Source organism: Centroberyx gerrardi, chromosome 6 (genome assembly GCF_048128805.1).
Source record: "Centroberyx gerrardi isolate f3 chromosome 6, fCenGer3.hap1.cur.20231027, whole genome shotgun sequence".
Lineage (NCBI taxonomy): Eukaryota > Metazoa > Chordata > Actinopteri > Beryciformes > Berycidae > Centroberyx > Centroberyx gerrardi.
The window spans coordinates 33,532,986-33,550,929 of NC_136002.1; the positions used below are offsets into that span (position 1 = coordinate 33,532,986).

At 42.4% G+C, this 17,944-nt stretch overlaps 2 protein-coding genes and 1 non-coding gene across 3 annotated transcripts in view; 2 read left to right on the forward strand and 1 right to left on the reverse strand.

The window, feature by feature from the left end:
- The window catches only part of LOC144539416 (mannan-binding lectin serine protease 1-like), a 19,974-nt gene extending 13,092 nt beyond the window's left edge, over window positions 1-6,882 (reverse strand). Inside the window, exons 1-3 of the mRNA XM_078284309.1 lie at window positions 6,724-6,882; window positions 2,549-2,726; window positions 1,225-1,356 (exon numbers count right to left, since the gene is read on the reverse strand). Coding sequence (XP_078140435.1) covers window positions 1,225-1,356; window positions 2,549-2,726; window positions 6,724-6,882 — 469 coding nt within the window. The remainder of the gene's footprint in view (window positions 1-1,224; window positions 1,357-2,548; window positions 2,727-6,723) is intronic.
- A 5,393-nt stretch (window positions 6,883-12,275) lies between these two features.
- trnag-ucc (transfer RNA glycine (anticodon UCC)) lies at window positions 12,276-12,347 on the forward strand. Its single transcript has one exon. It is a non-coding gene; the product is annotated as a tRNA-Gly (tRNA).
- Window positions 12,348-12,982: 635 nt separating this feature from the next.
- Window positions 12,983-17,350, forward strand: polr2d (RNA polymerase II subunit D). The gene is made up of 4 exons (XM_071904100.2): window positions 12,983-13,249; window positions 14,947-15,127; window positions 16,192-16,287; window positions 16,646-17,350. The coding sequence occupies exons 1-4, from the start codon at window positions 13,171-13,173 to the stop codon at window positions 16,722-16,724; spliced, it is 435 nt and encodes a 144-aa protein (XP_071760201.1). The 5' UTR covers window positions 12,983-13,170; the 3' UTR covers window positions 16,725-17,350.
- Window positions 17,351-17,944: the final 594 nt, after the last annotated feature.

Sequence of the window (17,944 nt, forward strand, 5' to 3'; positions counted from 1 at the left end):
TGTGGGATATAATGTTATGTGAACTGTATTTCGGAGCGGTGGAATTCCATCGGTCTAATCCAGATTACAGTCTGCTGTTCCTGCCCACAAGGCACAGCCTCAACAAAGCACAGTATAACTAAATAACACGCCTGGGCTTTCAGTCATACATGAAGGGCTTCATTCCAACACGCTCTAATGTAGATCCATTTTGCTGCCTGGAGCTCATTATTTGAAAAACGTACATGATTCTGTTCTGAATTATTTTCTAAGCAGCTGTCACATGACTCCTCACTTCAACACAACACAGAAGCTTCACTTCATGCCAGCAGTCAGTATGGCAGAGGGTTTATTATTTCAGAACAAAACACTTCGTATGTATTGTCGAAAGTATAGGTACTGTATATAATGAATAATATATCACACTTTATATATATCATGTACATATCATATCATATATGATATATAGCCTATATATATGGTGTATACAGTATATACTCCCTGGTTATATTACAAGAGTTGGCATGGCAACAAGTCCGACACAGCTAACATGCTTATGGACACGTTGAAAATAACTGTTGTTTAGCAGCTCGTTTAAATTCACTTGAACTTTCATCAACCCCATTTACTGTTACTTTCTCATACTCAGGTGTGTGTGTGTGTGTGTGTGTGTGTGTGTGTGTGGGGGGGGGGGTTATGGTGATAAAATATTTTCTCTCACAGCAATGAAACAGCGGGGGCCCAGTTATTAGTGAGACAGACCCGTAACAGAAACGTCACAGGTTTGATCCCCACAACAGCCATGTGTGTTGTTGAAGTGTTTTGTATTTCTGGATAAAACTGTGAGCTAAATGCCTAAAATGTAAAAAAAAAATGTAAAAAAAATGAAGAAGGCTCATTTGGTTGTAAAACTCAAACAGACATTCTGTGAGTCTCCTGATATCTAATTCATCAAAACCACTGTAGTCCTTATTATTATGACTACATACATAACACATGGATATACATCCATCCAGATTTCATTATTCATTATTAAAAAAAGTAGAATAGTTTGGGTGGATCTCTATTACATATCTGTATATAAATAAGTATATGAGTTGTTTTAGTGTGTAATTTCCCTTTAACATCTCTGGAAAACAGATTTGGATTTAAATGGATTTACAACCAGCAAACACCAGCGCTGGACTACTGGGTCACACACACACACACACACACACACACACACACACACACACACACACGCACCTCGGCAGGTCCGGTTGTCAGAGTGCAGCAGGTAACCATAGCGACAGGAACAGTAGTAACCGCCGATGTAGTTGTGACAGAAATGATCGCAGAGTAGATCCTCATCGCTCCTATCTCTGCACTCGTCTACATCTGGAGAGATGGAGGGATGGAGGGAGGGAAGGGGGGGTGAGAGAGAGAGAGAGAGAGAGAAAGAAGCAGGTGAGAGAAAGAAAGGGTAGAGAGGAAGAGAGAATAAGGGAGAGACAAATGGGAAAGAGAGGGAGAGAAAAAGGGATGAGGCGAGGGATGAAAGAGAAACAGAGATAAAAAGATAGAGGGAAATAAAAGGGAGAGATAGGAAGGGATGGAGAGAGAAGGGAAAAGATGAGGGAGAGCAAGAGGGATAGAGAGGTGGAGAGAGGGAGGGATGGATGGAGAAGGAGAGAGGGAGAGAGAAATGTGAATAGTGAGAGGAAGCGAGAGACATGGGGGATAAATGGGGATGAGAGAGGAAGAAAAAGACAGAAAGGAGAACAGAGAGAGGGAAAAATAAGCGAGGAAGAAAGGGATGAAATGGAGGGAGAGATGGAGGAAGGAGAGATGTATAGCAGAACATAAAAAAGTTGATATAACAACAAAACTGGACCAATCTATCTATCTATCTATCTATCTATCTATCTCTCTATCTGACTTTTTTTCCCTTTTTTACAATAAATATCACAGAATATATTCAAGCATCACAGTCCCTTACACACAATACACTTTCTCTAGTATCAAACTGGAAATTGAAGAAAAATATATTCATCCGAAATATTCCTTTCCGCTCTCTAGACTAGAGCTTCCCTACAAAATGGTTTGAATCTAAATAGAAAATGCAGTTGGGTGTGCATTTCCATTTCCAGAAACACACACACACACCAACAACAAGTACAAAGCACGCAACACAACAACAAAACAGGAAGATCAATCCAATATTATCGGCCATAACTGGTTCCATTTTCCGACGCCGTCCCTTTCTTTTTCCTTCTTCAAATACACCGAGTCAGAAACCAGTCAGATACAGCGAGTGAGGAGAAAACAAAAACCCACAACACAACAACAACAAACGGGCTTCAGATCCACAATAACACCAACTGTTGCTGGACGTTGAAGAAAATGAATGGTCAACAGATTACGGACATATATAACTAGAGATGTTATATGATCGTATAGTCTTATGGTCATCATATGGTCTTTCGTTGTTGTTGTTTTGTGCAATCTGACATCTGGCATGTATTTATCCGAGTCGGCGCCTGTATAAACTCCTTCTAACTGTTTGAAGTGTAAACGACAGCGTCCTCACCCACGGCGCTGTAGTGAGCCATGAAGCCGGAGTATCGCTCCTCGTTGGAGAAGTCGGAGGAGAAAAGGAGGCTGAGGGAGTTCCTGGGGGAGGAGATGAGCTGCTGGCCGGGCACCTCCTCGGTGTCCGTCTCCTCCCTGCCGCAGAACAACGCCAGCACCTCCCCCTCCGCCTCCACCTGGGAAACACAACGAAACAAGATCATATGTTATCGACCATCAGAGCCGCTCCATTCAACAAGTCACCGTAAACAAGACTGGCAGCCTCTCTCAGCCTCTCCTCTGCATCCTCCATAGTTTCTCCACCTGGTGGATCTGGAGGGAAATCTGCTGGATCTTTACGGCACAAAACAGGAAGAGGTTCTTCTTCTGTTCTTCCAGAGCAAACGGAGCTAAAGCTGAAAGAGTTTCTGGCAGCAGATGGTGGAAGGAGGGAAAGGAAGATGGAGAAATCACTTCCAACATGTTGATCCTCTTCAGGGAGGGGGAGGGGGGGCAGGAAGCAACGGGGCTGATGGGAAATGTAGTCTTAATGTGAAGAAACACTAGAACTAACAATACTACTGCTGTGAGATGGAGGAGAACAATCGACAGTCATTAGACCAAGGCAGCAACATTCATTTGATAAGGATATACTGATGAATAAAATGAAACACAGTGCTCTATAAAGTAATACATTTTCCTATAAATAAATGTCTGCTTTGCTCCTCTCTGTCTGCTTGCTCGAACCCAACAGTGATCCAATTTATATCCAGTTCATAAATCTTCTCCTCTGTCTGTTCTAAACAGGGATCTTTCCTGGGAAAAATCCTCTGCCGCACAGGAAGTGATGCGTTTTACGTTTCCGGTTTGTTTGGAATCAACAGTAGAAGAAGAACTGTGTAGTTAGCATGAGCAGCGAGAGCCGCCATGACAGAGAGAAGAGCTACAGGAAGCACCCAGCCGCCAGGCCTGGGTGCTTCAAGCAGCTCAGGACAGTCGGAGGAACTTTCTAAGTTTTTTTTCCCTGTATGCCACTCACACTACAACCCATTACTGCTGCCTTCGTTCATCACTTTTTCTGTTTTTGGCCCCTTACCTGAGATCGGTTTCCCTCGGGTGTCCCTCCCACAACCTCTACCAGGTTTCACATGCAGGTGAGACACCCTGTTAAATCTCTACCTATTTCAAAAGGGGCGGAGAAAGCAAAGGAAACGGACGACCAATCAGAATCGAGCAAAGAAGCTTTTCCCGTAGCCCGTTGGCAGACAAGCTAACACATCTAACATCTAAACAGCTTCTGTAAAGCTTCATCTCTGTAATGTGATGTCAGCACAAACTGAGGCAGACCGACAAACAGCTGACTCTTCTTCTCCTGACAGGAAGTTTAACACAGCGGCACAAGACAAAAATGGCGCTAGCGGCGACGTCGTCTCTCTGTGACCAGTGTCGCTGATTGACATCCTGTGTAGCCAATGAAAATACGAGTGCAGGAGCCTCACGCTCAACCAGGAAATACTGACTGTGAGGAAAAGGGGGGAAGCGATTTCCCAGAGAGAGATTTGGGGAAAATGTCGGATTTGGGTCTGACCTCACGAGACTCCCAGGGTCACCAAGACACCAAGACCCTCAAACATGATAAGGTTGTGATTCAAGGAGGGGTCTATCAGTGTGTGTGTGTGTGTGTGTGTGTGTGTGTGTGTGTGTGTGTGAGTGTGTTTAACATTCACTGCAGGCCCCAGTCTTATCTGACATTCTGGACAGTTTGCTTCGAGAATGTCAATGAACGGCCGGTTACACACACACACACACACACACACACACACACACACAGTATTGAGAGGTGTAGCAGCAGAGTTTAATTGACCAGTCACAGTTCTAATTATTCTTATTTATCATTTATCAACTTCTCATTTATTTTTCTAATATTCCTGTGCTGGATTATCGTTTCTTTATTCTTGAAAAACAATTTGGGCAAAACAAATTCTCTTGCCCTGCTGATTTGAATTTGAATTTGACTGAGAGAAAAAGAAACATAAGTGAGAGACAGACAGAAAGAGAGAGAGAGAGAGAGACAGAGAGAGAGAGAGAGAGAAGAAGAGGCGATGAGAGGAGTGAAGTGGGGGTTTCATTCTGTCATCAGCTGTCTTGACAGGCTTATGGTGAGAACAACACTATTGTCTGTGTGTGTGTGTGTGTGTGTGTGTGTGTGTGTGTGTGTGTGTGTGCGCGTGTGTGTGTGTGTGTGTGTGTGTGTGTGTCACACCATATCATCTCATTAGAGCCGGTCGCCCTCCAGCAGCTTCACGAGACCTCCGGCTGCTGTTTGTTCAGTAAAACTCTCTTGAATGTGTTTCAATAAAAATGTTTTCCTTTTGTTAAGCACTTTGTACACTTTTAAATAAATACAGATCTGGTTTAGTAGTGGCAGTAGTATTTATTTAGACCTGTCAATCAAACAGTGTGAGCGGAGCTTGGGTGTTCAGCCCAGTTCTTCTTCTGTTGATTCCAAACAAACCAAACAATCCAAATTTATTTAGATGACATTGTAGTGGATTATTAATCTCTGCAGGACACAACCAACATGGCCGCCGTCTGGTTAAAACCGTTTACCCTTCGGTTCTTAGGATGTTTCTACAGAAAAAGGAGCGTTCCTCCGTGGTTCTTTGGTTAGCTGCTGGTTTGGAACAGTTCCTGCTTTCTTAAAGGTTCTTTACAGCACCATGAAGGGTTCTGCTGCTGCACAAGCCTAAGAACCCTATTTGTTAAAAGGGAAGGAATTAGTAGAAACAGCCTTATTTTCAGATTGACCAGTGTGTAATTTTGAAATGTTAATGTGGGTTTTGGATGGAGAGAACCAAGCAAACCTTCAGCAATGAAAAACAGAGAAATTGTTTTCAAAAACAGCGATGTGTCATTTGATGAAGGCTTTTATCCAAAGATGTCTACACTGAGCACACACACACACACACACACACAGCATTGGATTGTGGGAAGGCAGTCATCTTGCCCTCTTTTGTGTCTTGCAGCTGCTGTCGGCCTGTTGGTGGGGACTTGTTGCCAGGGGCCTGTTACTGTGGTGCGTTGCCGTGGTGCCCTATGGGGTCATTTGAATATGAATGAGGCCCAGTGTGTGTACATGTGTGTGTGTGAGTGAGTGTGTGTGTGTGTGTGTGTGTGTGTGTGTGTGTGTGTGTATGTGATGAATGTTTAGTCTTTCAGCTCCAGTAGAATCACTTGACTGTGGATCTATGGTAGTGATTTAGTGGTGATGATATTGGTGAAGCATCACCAGAGCCATACCAATCATCACCTATCAGTTTGGTCAGTCTAGTCTCCAGTGTCAGCCATGTTGGCTCCATAGTGCTGCTCCATGGCCGTTGCTATAGCAACTGGTGATTACCATGGTGATGTTATGGCGGACATTGTTCCAGATTTACAGCAACACTTGTTAGTTCTAGAGAAGACCAGAGTCCAACCTGGTCTAACTCTGTCTATATATGGCTCTGCCCACTGCCCTGCTCGCATCATGGTTTCCATGACAACCTGTATCTGATGTACCCATACTGGACCTACTATGGTTATAGTTCAGTATCAGTACTGTTTGGTTTTGCATTGAAATACTGAGCAGGTTTGTTTGTGTTGGAGATGAACGTTCAGATGTGTTAAAGTCCCAATGAAACGGCGTCTGAGAGCAGCGTGCGTCTTTAAAGCGACGTACTTCCTGTTGAAACAGGATGTGAGTGTAAACCAATGGGAGATCAGTTAGGGAGAGAAAGGCAGTTTTATGTGATGGGAGGGGCGGAGGGGCGGGACTGTTCAAAACTCTGTGATGTTTTATTGGTTGGAGTTTTTATTTCCGCCTCCTGGTGCAGCGTGATGTCACCATTAAAGATACTCTGTTTTCCAGGAAGAAAAGACAAGAAAATCCCTAACCCTAACCCTTACTTTAAATCTGAGTCTACTTTTCTCAACAAGCAAATCACATTTTGTTCAGTTTCAGCAAAAAGCTTCAGTAAATCTAGAAGGGACATGAGATGCTGGACCGAGTCTTCTGTCTCTGCCAGGAAAATGACTTCAGACATCTTGGTCATCAGAAGACGAGGAGGAGGAAGAGTTTGTTTCCCATAAGGATAGAAGTACAAGAACACACACAGACACAGGCAGAAACATACCCATCATGCCTTGCTGTCTTACCTTGATGTAGTCGTACTCACAGAGGTAGGAGGGCTCCAGGTCGAAGTGGCTGAAGTAGAGTTTGATCTGGAAGCCTTCTGGGACGCTGACGTTCCAGCGCAGCTCCGTCTCTCTGGGGTACGGATCCGGGAAGTTTGGCGACTGCAGGCTCCCGTACATGGCCGACAGAGAGACCGGCTGGCCGTCGACCACAGCCAAGAAGAAGAATAGGAACGGTAAAATCCTGGAAGACAAGGGGGAAGATTCATATCACTATGGTCGTATCTGTATTATCATTTACCAGGACACAGGATTTGCAAGCTCTCTATTATAGTTGTGCCATGTTTCCAGAGTACAAAACTACATCAAATGGGTTGTAAAAAAGAGTAAATAACAATGATAAAAAGACAAGATAAGGCAAATAGTACAATAGGGCATTAGCGGCAGCAAATACACACATCCTGCAAGTTTGTTCAGACAGCTGAACCAGGTTGGGAGAGTGGACTAAAGGTCCTGACACACCAAACCAACATCAAAGAACCAGCGGCGACGAAGGCCGACTGCGTCTGGTCCAAAAAGTTGCACTTGAACACACCGCAAAGACTACAGCCAACGGCCACCTAGCACGTACGTTCTGCGCCTGCGTGAGGGGAAATAACTCTCCGTACCAGCAGGTGGCAGCAGTCAGGGCCAGCTCTGTACGTCATCACAGAAAAACGTCATGCCGACCGAGTGGTGAAAACAGAACTCTGGCGTAAATAAACGAAAATAAACTTGTTATATCAGGTAAGATTTTCTTTAGCGGAAACTGTTCTACCGACTACCGCCACCTGCTGGTACGGAGAGTTATTTCCCCTCACGCAGGCGCAGAACGTACGTGCTAGTTGGCCGTCGGCTGTAGTCTTCGCGGTGCGTTCAAGTGCAACTTTTTGGACCAGACGCAGGCGACGTGAGGCGACGCAACAGTCGGCCTTCGTCGCCGCTGGTTCTTTGATGTCGGTTTGGTGTGTCAGGGCCTTAAAGTCGAGATGAAATGAAAAATGCCTTTTTAACCCTTTTAGATCACATCCCCGGTCATATTGTGCACCTATATATAACAATATATGCCAAAAAAAATACAAAAAATCAATTTCTTTGTATTCTTATATCAAAATTCAATCATGTTTTCTTCCTGTAAAACAAAATATGCCGTGTGCTTACGTAAGCATGCCCATAACCAATTTCAACCAATAATATCATGACATCCACCCATTAGCTAGCTAGCAGCAGCACGGTACTTCGGTGTGTCTTCGGGTGTTATGACACGCCCACTTTTCAACGTTCAAATCAAATTCCTCCCAACGTTATGTCCCGCCTGTCTTTCCTGTTTCACTCGGAAATACGTCACGATACGGAAGTTAGATACTCTCGAAATGCCGTTTCATCTCATCTGGACTTTAAGAGCATCAGGTCTAGGTTCAGTATGTCCTGCTGTTTGCTCCACAGACTCCACACATCGCACGGATCCGCTGCCGCAAGTTCCTGACCTCAGCCGGCTGTCTGCTTACACAGCACACACAGCTTCCTCCAGCCCTGTCTGAGGCAATACTGCATTTATCCACCAGGGGGAGCAAAGCCACCAGTCTGGATCGTGGAAGTGTTACATTATTAGCACTGACATATGAGCAGAGTGTTTAAAGTGGCTACTGTAGAGGAAATGTGTACTTTTATACATTCAGAGTTTAAAAGAAGATGGTACTGTCAGATCTGCCGGTGTCTCTTCTGACTGAGCCACCGCTATTTTCATTAGTTTACACACAAAGTTACTTCTTCATTGGTAGTTGTTCGTTTAGCAGTAATTTGCATTTAGCGTCCCTACCTGAATCGTGTAAAATTCAGCAGACATTGGCGTGGTGTTATAAACTGTGGACTGCACATTTTTCTGCACAAGAATGCGAGAAATGCCTCTTGCGTTTGTTGCATGCGCTGCTTATGTAGCGTATGTAACAGGCCTAAAAAGTGTGTAATAGCAAAAAGCAAGTTTACCCAAAGTGTGTTCTGATATGAGGAGTTTTAGGGCGACATGTTCCTGAGCACGAGTGTGTCTCCTGTACCGCAGGAGACAAGTGGGGTACATTGGTCGCTTGTGCAATAAGACTTGATATATAAAATGTATGCAGTGCTGCTGCCGGATCCAGATGTCAAAACAACAGTGCATGGTGAGTACAGAGGATCAGCCTGCACTCGGGTCAGGGTTCGGGTCAGGGTTCAGGTTTCTACAGGACCATCAGACAGCAGCACTGACCAGCCTCTTCTAACTGTTAGAGGGTTGAGTTTGTGAGTTCAGGTCTGTCACTGTCTCTTCCCATCACAGATGCTCTACGAACCAGTAATCCCTTAAAATGACCTTATATTTTCATTAATTTATATTAATTCACCCCTTAATTCATTCAAAATTAATTAAAGGAGTCATTAATGGAGGAGACCCCATTGAAACCTCCTTAAACACCCCTTAATCTTGACTTCTTACTTTCTAATTTAATGAAAAATTCAGGGAGACAGGAACTTTTCCATTAATTTAACCCTGTAGACCATGAATAAAACGCATGAAAAATCCCTTCATTTCAGCTCATGGATAAACCCGTGATACTAACCTTACTTTTTTAAAGCTGTTATTTTTAATGGATAATAAATATTTATGTAATGAGAAATTACAGGAAGGACTTTTCAGGGATACAACACACAGCTAAAGTCAGCTATGAAATAAAATAATATTCATTCATTCATTCATTCACTACTACTTGTGAAATAATGTGAAATATTTCGGTATCAGTATCAGACCCTGACGAAACATCACCTTCAAATGATGTTTCACTGATTAATCATATAAGAAATAACCAGAATCCCTTTAATATGAAGCAGCCTGCTGTTATTGGGACTTTATGGGTTTAGATTGAAACGGGTGCCAAGTGACATTTTCCTCATTTTTATAGCAGAACAAAAACAAGACTTTAACACTGGAACCTTTCATACTTTTACAGAGAATGAGATTCAGAAAATTGATATTCTATAAAAATCTGTGCAGTGCAGTTACGCCCTTTTTGCACCAAACTCTCTGTGGTTTTCAGTTTCAGTCTTTTGGGTTTTATGATTCAAAATGTGTTGTTGAGGTCAACAAGCGCTTTCCAGGGAGATATAATCGGCAAAAATGTTGCTTACTCTCCTTTTTATACCAAATCCTTGTTTTTATCTCTAATAGTGTTGCTATAGTATTCCCATAATACTCCTATAGTGAATCACAGTGCGTTTATAGTAACTTTATCATACTTTGTGATATTAAACTCCTATGGTATCACTTTAGACAGGCCTATTATTGTATAGTATCTTTCATGTGCGATATGATTACACGGTTCTTAATGGGGGAGACGTTTTTTTCGCCGTTGTTTGCATAATGAACCCTTATCATCGTTATTATTATTATGATAACCACCGTTCATAATTATACAATGTCACCATGCAGCATCAGCAAGCATTCAGTCTAGTCGTTTTCCTGATGGACTAATTGGTGTTTAATTGAAACATATTTATTGAAGGGTTATATCGCATATTTGATATCATCTCCTTTCTTTTTCTATTCGAGTCACTCAGACAGAAAGACGGGATCCTAAACCACAGACAGCCTGTTGTCTATATTTATTTTATTCTTATTGTTATTCTTTGATAAGGTGAACACTTTTAATGACTTTAGACTACTAGTATAAAATCTCGAGTGAGGATCAAACACAACTTGTCTTGATGCATCTCACTGTGTATGACCGCCGGCGGGCTTCTCTTATGAAAAAGCACTATTGTAATCCCGTTTTTAGAGGGATATTATACAAATATAACATATTTATAATATACAACAAACATTATAAGATACGGTCAGTATAAAGTCAGTGTGTCAGTCATTGAGCAGCTACCACGGGCCCACTGTGAGCCTATAGGAATATTATAGAGATATTATAGGAATACTAAAGGGATTTATCGTGTTTTATCTTTGTTAGTGTTGCTGTGAAAAGCGGTTCACTCACCTCATGATGGCAGGAGAAAGTTCAGAAACACAAATCAGCTGAGCCGCTTTTCCAATTCCACATCTACAGCTCTCTCTCTCTCTCTCTCTCTCTCTCTCTCTCTCTCTCTCTCTCTCTCTCTCTCTCTCTCTCTCTCTCTCTCTCGCTCTCTCTCTCTCTCTCGTGTCAAGTCAGAGAAAGAACAAAGAATAAGACATCCGGCCATAACCTTCAAAATAAGACTAAGTTCAATAATACAAAGTTCAAAACAGAAAATACATTATGTATTTATGGACTAATCTGTAGGAAATTAAAAGACAATTGTTGTTTTTTGCAACATTTTTAACAGCATTAATAGTCATGTAGGCCTGTGCATGTTCACTCTATACTTCTTAATGTAATAGTTCCATTTTGAGTATTTTGATATGATTTTGTTATTTCATACACCCGACAGCAAACAAATGAACATTCATTGTTTAAAACACAAGCATGACCATTAGGCTACTCTAATCCGCAGTTTATTTGAATCTAAAAAGTATTTTTTTAACCATGAGAAATAAATACTATGGGAATCTCTGAAGTGAGAATGGAAGGAAACTAAAATAATAAACTGTAGTGGATTAGAAACAGAAACTGAGTAGAAACAGGAACATTAGAAACAGATAGAATCAGCAGGGCTGGACAGGCTCGCTGCTCCCTCTGGTGGTGAGTCTGAAACCTGCAGGGACTCTGAGGAACACATCAGAAAACCAGTTAGATCATCAAACACTCCGTGTTAAGTCCCACACTTTGTCACCAAAATGAAACGGCTGCATCACAACTCTGCTTCAACACAGTAACATATACAGTTCAGTAATATATACAGTTCAGTAATATATACAGTTCAGTAATATATACAGTTCAGTAATACAGTTATATTCAGTGATATACAGCAATATATTCAGCTCCACTGTGTGTCTCTATGGCCAGCAGATGGAGCTGTTTTCTCACAATTCTCAACACCTGAATCCACTGAGCATCATTTTCATCTAGCAGCATTCAGCAGGTCAAGAGAATAGAATAGAATAGAATAGAATAGAATAGAATAGAATAGAATAGAACAGAGCATTAGGTGTCATCAGATGCTGTTGAAAGGCTCCTGCAGTTTGTAGGAGACTGCAGGCTGTTTGAAGTGCAGCGCTCTTTTGATAAAATTCATATCTTTAACTGTCAGTCTGGCTCAAAAAACATGGCTGTGCTGCATTGAAGCCAATGAGAATTTTAGAGATCAATATATGATAGTTTCTTTTTTTGTTTTCTTCACTTTCTGAACTCTACCCTGATGAATGTTTTGATTGATGATGAAGATTTTTTAAGTGTATAAACACACTTAACAAAAACTCACGGACAGCCCAAGTGACATAAAGATAATAAATGACACATAAAAAGGGGACGGGGGGTGAATCTGTAGTTTCTTACGGTTATATTTTCGAGGAAAGTGCTAGAAACTAGACCCACCCGCCATGCTAATATTATGGAAAGATTCATCCAGCTTTCATACAGGCGTTGGTGGTATAGTGGTTAGCATAGCTGCCTTCCAAGCAGTTGACCCGGGTTCGATTCCCGGCCAACGCAATGTTTTCCCAACATTCAGATTTTAAACAGAAATTTTGCACAGAATGTACTTTATGTCGGTAGTCGTGAATGTCTGTCCTGGTTCTCATCTGTAGTATTTCCGTCGTGAAGCAACTATTAAAATGAGGCGAGTATAAAAAGAATAGATAGCCTGCCAAAAGTATCTTTGTAGAAAATCACAGTTTATTAATTATTTTAGTCGGTAACTGCGACTGTGGAGAAGAGTCACTGGTTTGATGCCACACCTATTGTCCAGCATTGATTGCTCGGGTTTCGATACAGAGAAATGACAGACGTTTTGTTTAGGAATCTCTGAACCAAGGTCTAAGACCAGAGTATATTCTTCTTATCACTGATATCACTGGTGATTTTTGAATCTTGTCACTGGTTATTTTTATTTTATGGTTTTTATCAATTGATTATAATATGATTTTTCAAAGATATTACATGTACTTTACACGCTGTTGTGGTCCTTTACTCCCGTGCACATCCAGTGTGCGGCCGTACAGTCACTTACCACCGGGAGGCGCTGCAAACCGGCACTTTAGCGTGAAGAAGCGGCGGCTTTTATTTTGAAGGATGATAACCACAGCCGAACCGGAAGAGATGTCTAACTCCAGAGTAATTCCTGTGGTGTTGTGTTGGTGAAAACACGGCTAAACCAGGCGCGTCGTTGGGGAGGCTGGTGCTGGCTGACTTACAAGGTATTATACAGGACGCTGGTCTTGTTGCTGTGCGCCAGCGAGGCTCAGGAAGCCCCGGACACTTTTCTGTAATTCACCTTTTAACTCGCCGAGATAACTGTTAGCTTGTTGTGCCTGTCATGGCGGCTGGAGGCGGCGCGCCGCCATCGCATGTCGGGGATGTTGAGGAAGATGCTTCGCAGCTACTTTTCCCTAAAGGTATGTGAATTCACTCATTGGTGTAACACCGGTTTGAAAAGTGGATATTAACGGTTTAGAAAAGGCATGGAACATTTTTTTCACGACAGTAACCAAGGCCACGACTTTTGACCGGAGTTAAAGGATCAGGCTGGTGTTTTTTAATGCATTTCTTACCGTCAACAAATCCTATGAAAATAACAAAATCAGCGACGCGTTCGCTCTCCTCCTGTTACTTTCTGACTTCCCACGCTCTGTTTTTAGCCTTATACCTTTAAACACAGCTCACAAAGACATAGTTTACATTTTAAAAATCTCTAACTGTCACCATGAAAAGTCAGGCTGTTGTAGTTATTACCAAATCAAATTCAAACGGGAACAAATTCTTCATTACGCCGGGGACTATTTTCTGTGCTACAGAACTACTTTCCTGAGATGGAAAACGTGTTTACGGTCGGCTTATTAAGTCGTTTGAGGAAAAAGTCGTCCGGCCCGGTGCATCGTGATGATGAAATATGCTGCAGAGCAGCAGCATGGCTCTGTGACGGGTTTTAATAGTTTTTAATACAATGCAGTTCTCTGGCTGCTGGGACATGAGGCTGCACTGGGACCGGCTACATGGACCAGACTTGTTGGCAAAACAAATTCATTGTTGATTTTGTTATTTTCATAGGATTTGTTGACAGTAAGAAATGCATTAAAAACACCAGCCTGATGCTTTAAGTTTCCTGCGTTCAGAAGAATGGCATGTGTTGCCGATTGTTGTTTCACATACTCTCAGCCATTATAAAAGTACTAGATCGATACAGGTCTGAGAAGTTGGTGTAGTGTTGGGTAAGAAGAAGCACTAGGCTATATTTTGTTGTTGTTGTTTTGTCGATGGGAAACAGTCAGAATAACTAGCACAAAGAGGCACAATAGATTTAAATAAGATGGTTACACCTGACTAAAGCAACACTGCTGAGGAAACTCCTCACTGGTGCCAGAAAGCAACTATTGTGTTTATTATTGCCTTGTATCTTGCAATTTACTCAAAATGTGCAAGGTATGAGATGAGTTACATTTCATCTCAGCTCCAACCGCACACCAAATCCACTTCCTCAGTGTAACATGGTAGTGGTTTGGTTTGCCATATACGTTATGTGACTCTCTTATCCGGTGGGGCTGCACAATTAATCGGAGAAGAAAAAATCACAAATCTCAATATGAACTATTAGGTTGCAGTTATGTTATCAGAGTGGTTGGAGTTGGTATTCTGCTGCTGAGCCCACCTTCTAGCCTATAAATTAAATTACAATTTATAAAAAACTTGTAATTGTATTCAAAGACAGCACATATTAAGCTACAACATCTCAGTTTTTTATCAAAAACGTTTCTTGTTGGCTAAAAAAAAATCAAAAATACTGTGTCAGTATACTGTATTGCAATTTATACCTCAATTGAAATATTCAGCAAAATAATCAAAACATGATTAGTTGTCAGTATTATGCAGCCCTGTTATCCAGAGAGACTCCAGTCAGGTCAGGGAAGTGCTGACATTACAAGCAGCCAATAGTAAGGAGGTCAAGGGTCAGAGGTCACGGGTCAGAGGTCACAGCAGCCAGGCAGTAGATGGAACAAATGGAGAAGTGCAGGGGAGGAAAAGGCAGGAAAAGGTTCAGTTCTTCTTCTCGGAGGCTTCGCTAACACGAGCCGCTCTCCCCCGCTGACCGCCGCAGAGTTCGAGAACGCCGAGACGCTGCTGAACTCGGAGGTCCACATGCTGCTGGAGCACCGCAAGCAGCAGAACGAGAGCGCCGAGGACGAGCAGGAGCTGTCCGAGGTCTTCATGAAGACCCTGAACTACACGGCCCGGTTCAGCCGCTTCAAGAACCGAGAGACCATCGCCAGCGTCCGCAGGTCAGGAGCCGGCCGGTCGCGGTCCGGGGTCCCGCTCAGGACACCTGATCCAAAATGGGACTGGGCCATATCAATATCAATATGAAACCAATATCACAATTTTTGTCGATATCAGTATAGCATGATATGGCTCATGTATGCGAAATCACATGTTAAATAATCAAATTAACGTTCATCCCATTGAATTGAATGGTAATGTTAGGTGTGATTTCAAACAAAACCGACATTTTCAAACAATATTCCTTCAGTTGAGAGTTAAGAGCCTTTTGAAAAAGAAGATGCCTGTTGACAAAATGAGAGACAGCATTAAATCAGATGTTGGTAGTTTTTAAAAATGACAGTAGGGAACCTAAGGCGTTCTCTCAGGTGGAAATATCAACCATCTTGGAAATTAACTCTTTATATTATTATATGCTATCAACTGGCATCCTGTTCAGTGATTGCAAGTAAACACCAGGGTTCCCACTGAAATATTATATATTTTAATAACAGGGAATATTAGCTTAGGAGGAAGGGTCTTTTTTCGGTGTTTTTGCTGTTCTGTGTATATCGTGAATGCATGCAGCAGCCGCTGTTCAAGACAAATTTCTTTTGAGGCAATAAACTATGATCTTATCTTGAGATGTGTATTCCAGACAGGGAATATCAGGGGATTTTCCCAGGAATACAGTAGAATGTATGTTTTTCCCAACTGGTTTTCAGCCTGAAAAACAACAAACCAGGAAGGAAGAACAGTTTTAGGTCATGGAAGCACTCTGACTCGGGCCTAGTCCACGCTATTCCGGGTAAATGTGAAAATGGCGTTTCAGAGTTTCCCCCAGGATGGAGTTGTAGCAGCGGAGGTGAAGCACGCGTGCGGAAAATGGATGGATCACATGACAGTGACACGCCTGAGATCACATGACAATCACACGTCAGCGTTTTTTAAAAAGCCCCGTTTTCTTTCTTAAAGATGTGTTTTCAGATTTACCCGGATTAGTGTGGACTAGGCCATAGTTCTGGAAAGTCCTGGGACCCCCGTCCCATGTTGGTCTGACATGTTGTCCCTCTTCTGTCTCCTCCAGTCTCCTCCTGCAGAAGAAGCTCCATAAGTTTGAGTTGGCCAGTTTGGCCAACCTGTGTCCTGAGGCAGCAGAGGAGGCCAAAGCCCTGATCCCCAGGTGGGTCCAGTCCCGGTCCCATAGTTGGACAACAACGCTTTTGGGAAGCTTTTCTCAGTCTACAGATCCTTTTGATTAAGCTGTCTGCATATCTGTGTATATCTATATATGAAGCAATATATAAAGGGTTTCATTCCAAAAATGCTATAAACCTCATGTTCGTTGGTCATATGATTACATCCTCTTAAATGTCACTATTTTCTCAGAGTTAAGGGACCTACGATACCATCTTAAAAGATATTCCAAGCGATTTTCATTTTCCAAAGAGCACTTTATCAGTTTATCAGAGAAGTTGAAGTCAGTTTTTCAGATGTGCTTCTGGAAAGCGAGTCTTGCAGCGTTGTGTCTGTGTTTCCAGTCTGGAGGGCCGGTTTGAGGACGAGGAGCTGCAGCAGATCCTGGACGACATCCAGACCAAGAGAAGCTTCCAGTACTGAGGAGGAAACCTGACGAGTCTTGCTGTCGTATCGCACTGTTTCTTAAACTACGGGTCGGGACCCCAAAACCGGCTCGCTAGCTTGTTCCTGATGGGACGCTGCATGACGAGTACCAGCGTGTTTTAATGAGCCTGGCTGCAGGGCGAGACTACAGTCACTCAGTTTGGGTCCTGGACTGGCCCATGTTGTGTAAAGTGGTTTCTCTTTCATACAACTGGGAACTTTCTATTTTCTGATTACAAAGCCTGAAAGGAGGAAACAGCAGAGAGAGCGATGACATGATCAGAGCCCAAACCTGAAAATTCCCACTGAGCTGTTCATGACATCACTGTCCTCTCTGAAACGTCCAGTTTCCCAGGTGCCCTGAACGCCTCTTTACCACAGGCTCTGTTTATTCATAACAAAACTAAAGTGAGTTGGTTTTCATCGTTGGACAGTTCTAACATTCCCTCTAGTTTTACAATAAACTGCATAATGTTTTTTTAAATGTCTCGTTTCTTCTTTTATCTTTGTGGAGAACATCAGGAGAAACCTGGTGTAGGAAGGTACAGACTGACTGATATGAGTTTCTGTGTAGACTGATGGGAATATTTTTGGATTGAAGCTGTTGATAGCCAATATTTTCTAACAATATTCAGTATTTCATATTTCACTGTTTTTCATGTAAAAAATTCCAAGTATTCAGTGTTTCCCCCAGACTTTTCTTCTTGTCAGGGTGGAAAAGCCTCGTGGGACAATAAAACTCTACTGAAACCCAAAATACTGATGATAATAATAATAAAACATTCATGCATAATTATGTCTCATTAGAATCAGTTCAGGTCAAGATGTTCCCATAGACAACCAGGGTAATATTGATCAAGTCAAGAGCCGTAATCAATCAAACTGCATCCTATCAGACTGAACCAGATCCAGTTTAATAAAGTGACGATATCAGCTCCATATATCGATTAACTGATATATCGGTCCAACCTGAGCCTGTTTTCCACCAGGGAACAAACAGCGGTTCGATGCCGGAGCGTCCCGGAAGCCGGGGGTCACGTGATGTCACAGGTTTGATCCCCACAGGCCACGCCCCCTGACCGAGACACTAAACACCAGCTGGGTTTCATCCAAGTATTCTTATGCCAGTTACGATGTGCTGAATGGAAACTTTCCTCAACCTCACAACCAAGTTTTTACGCTCGCTTGAAGCACAAATATTTTGTCGATAAAGGAAT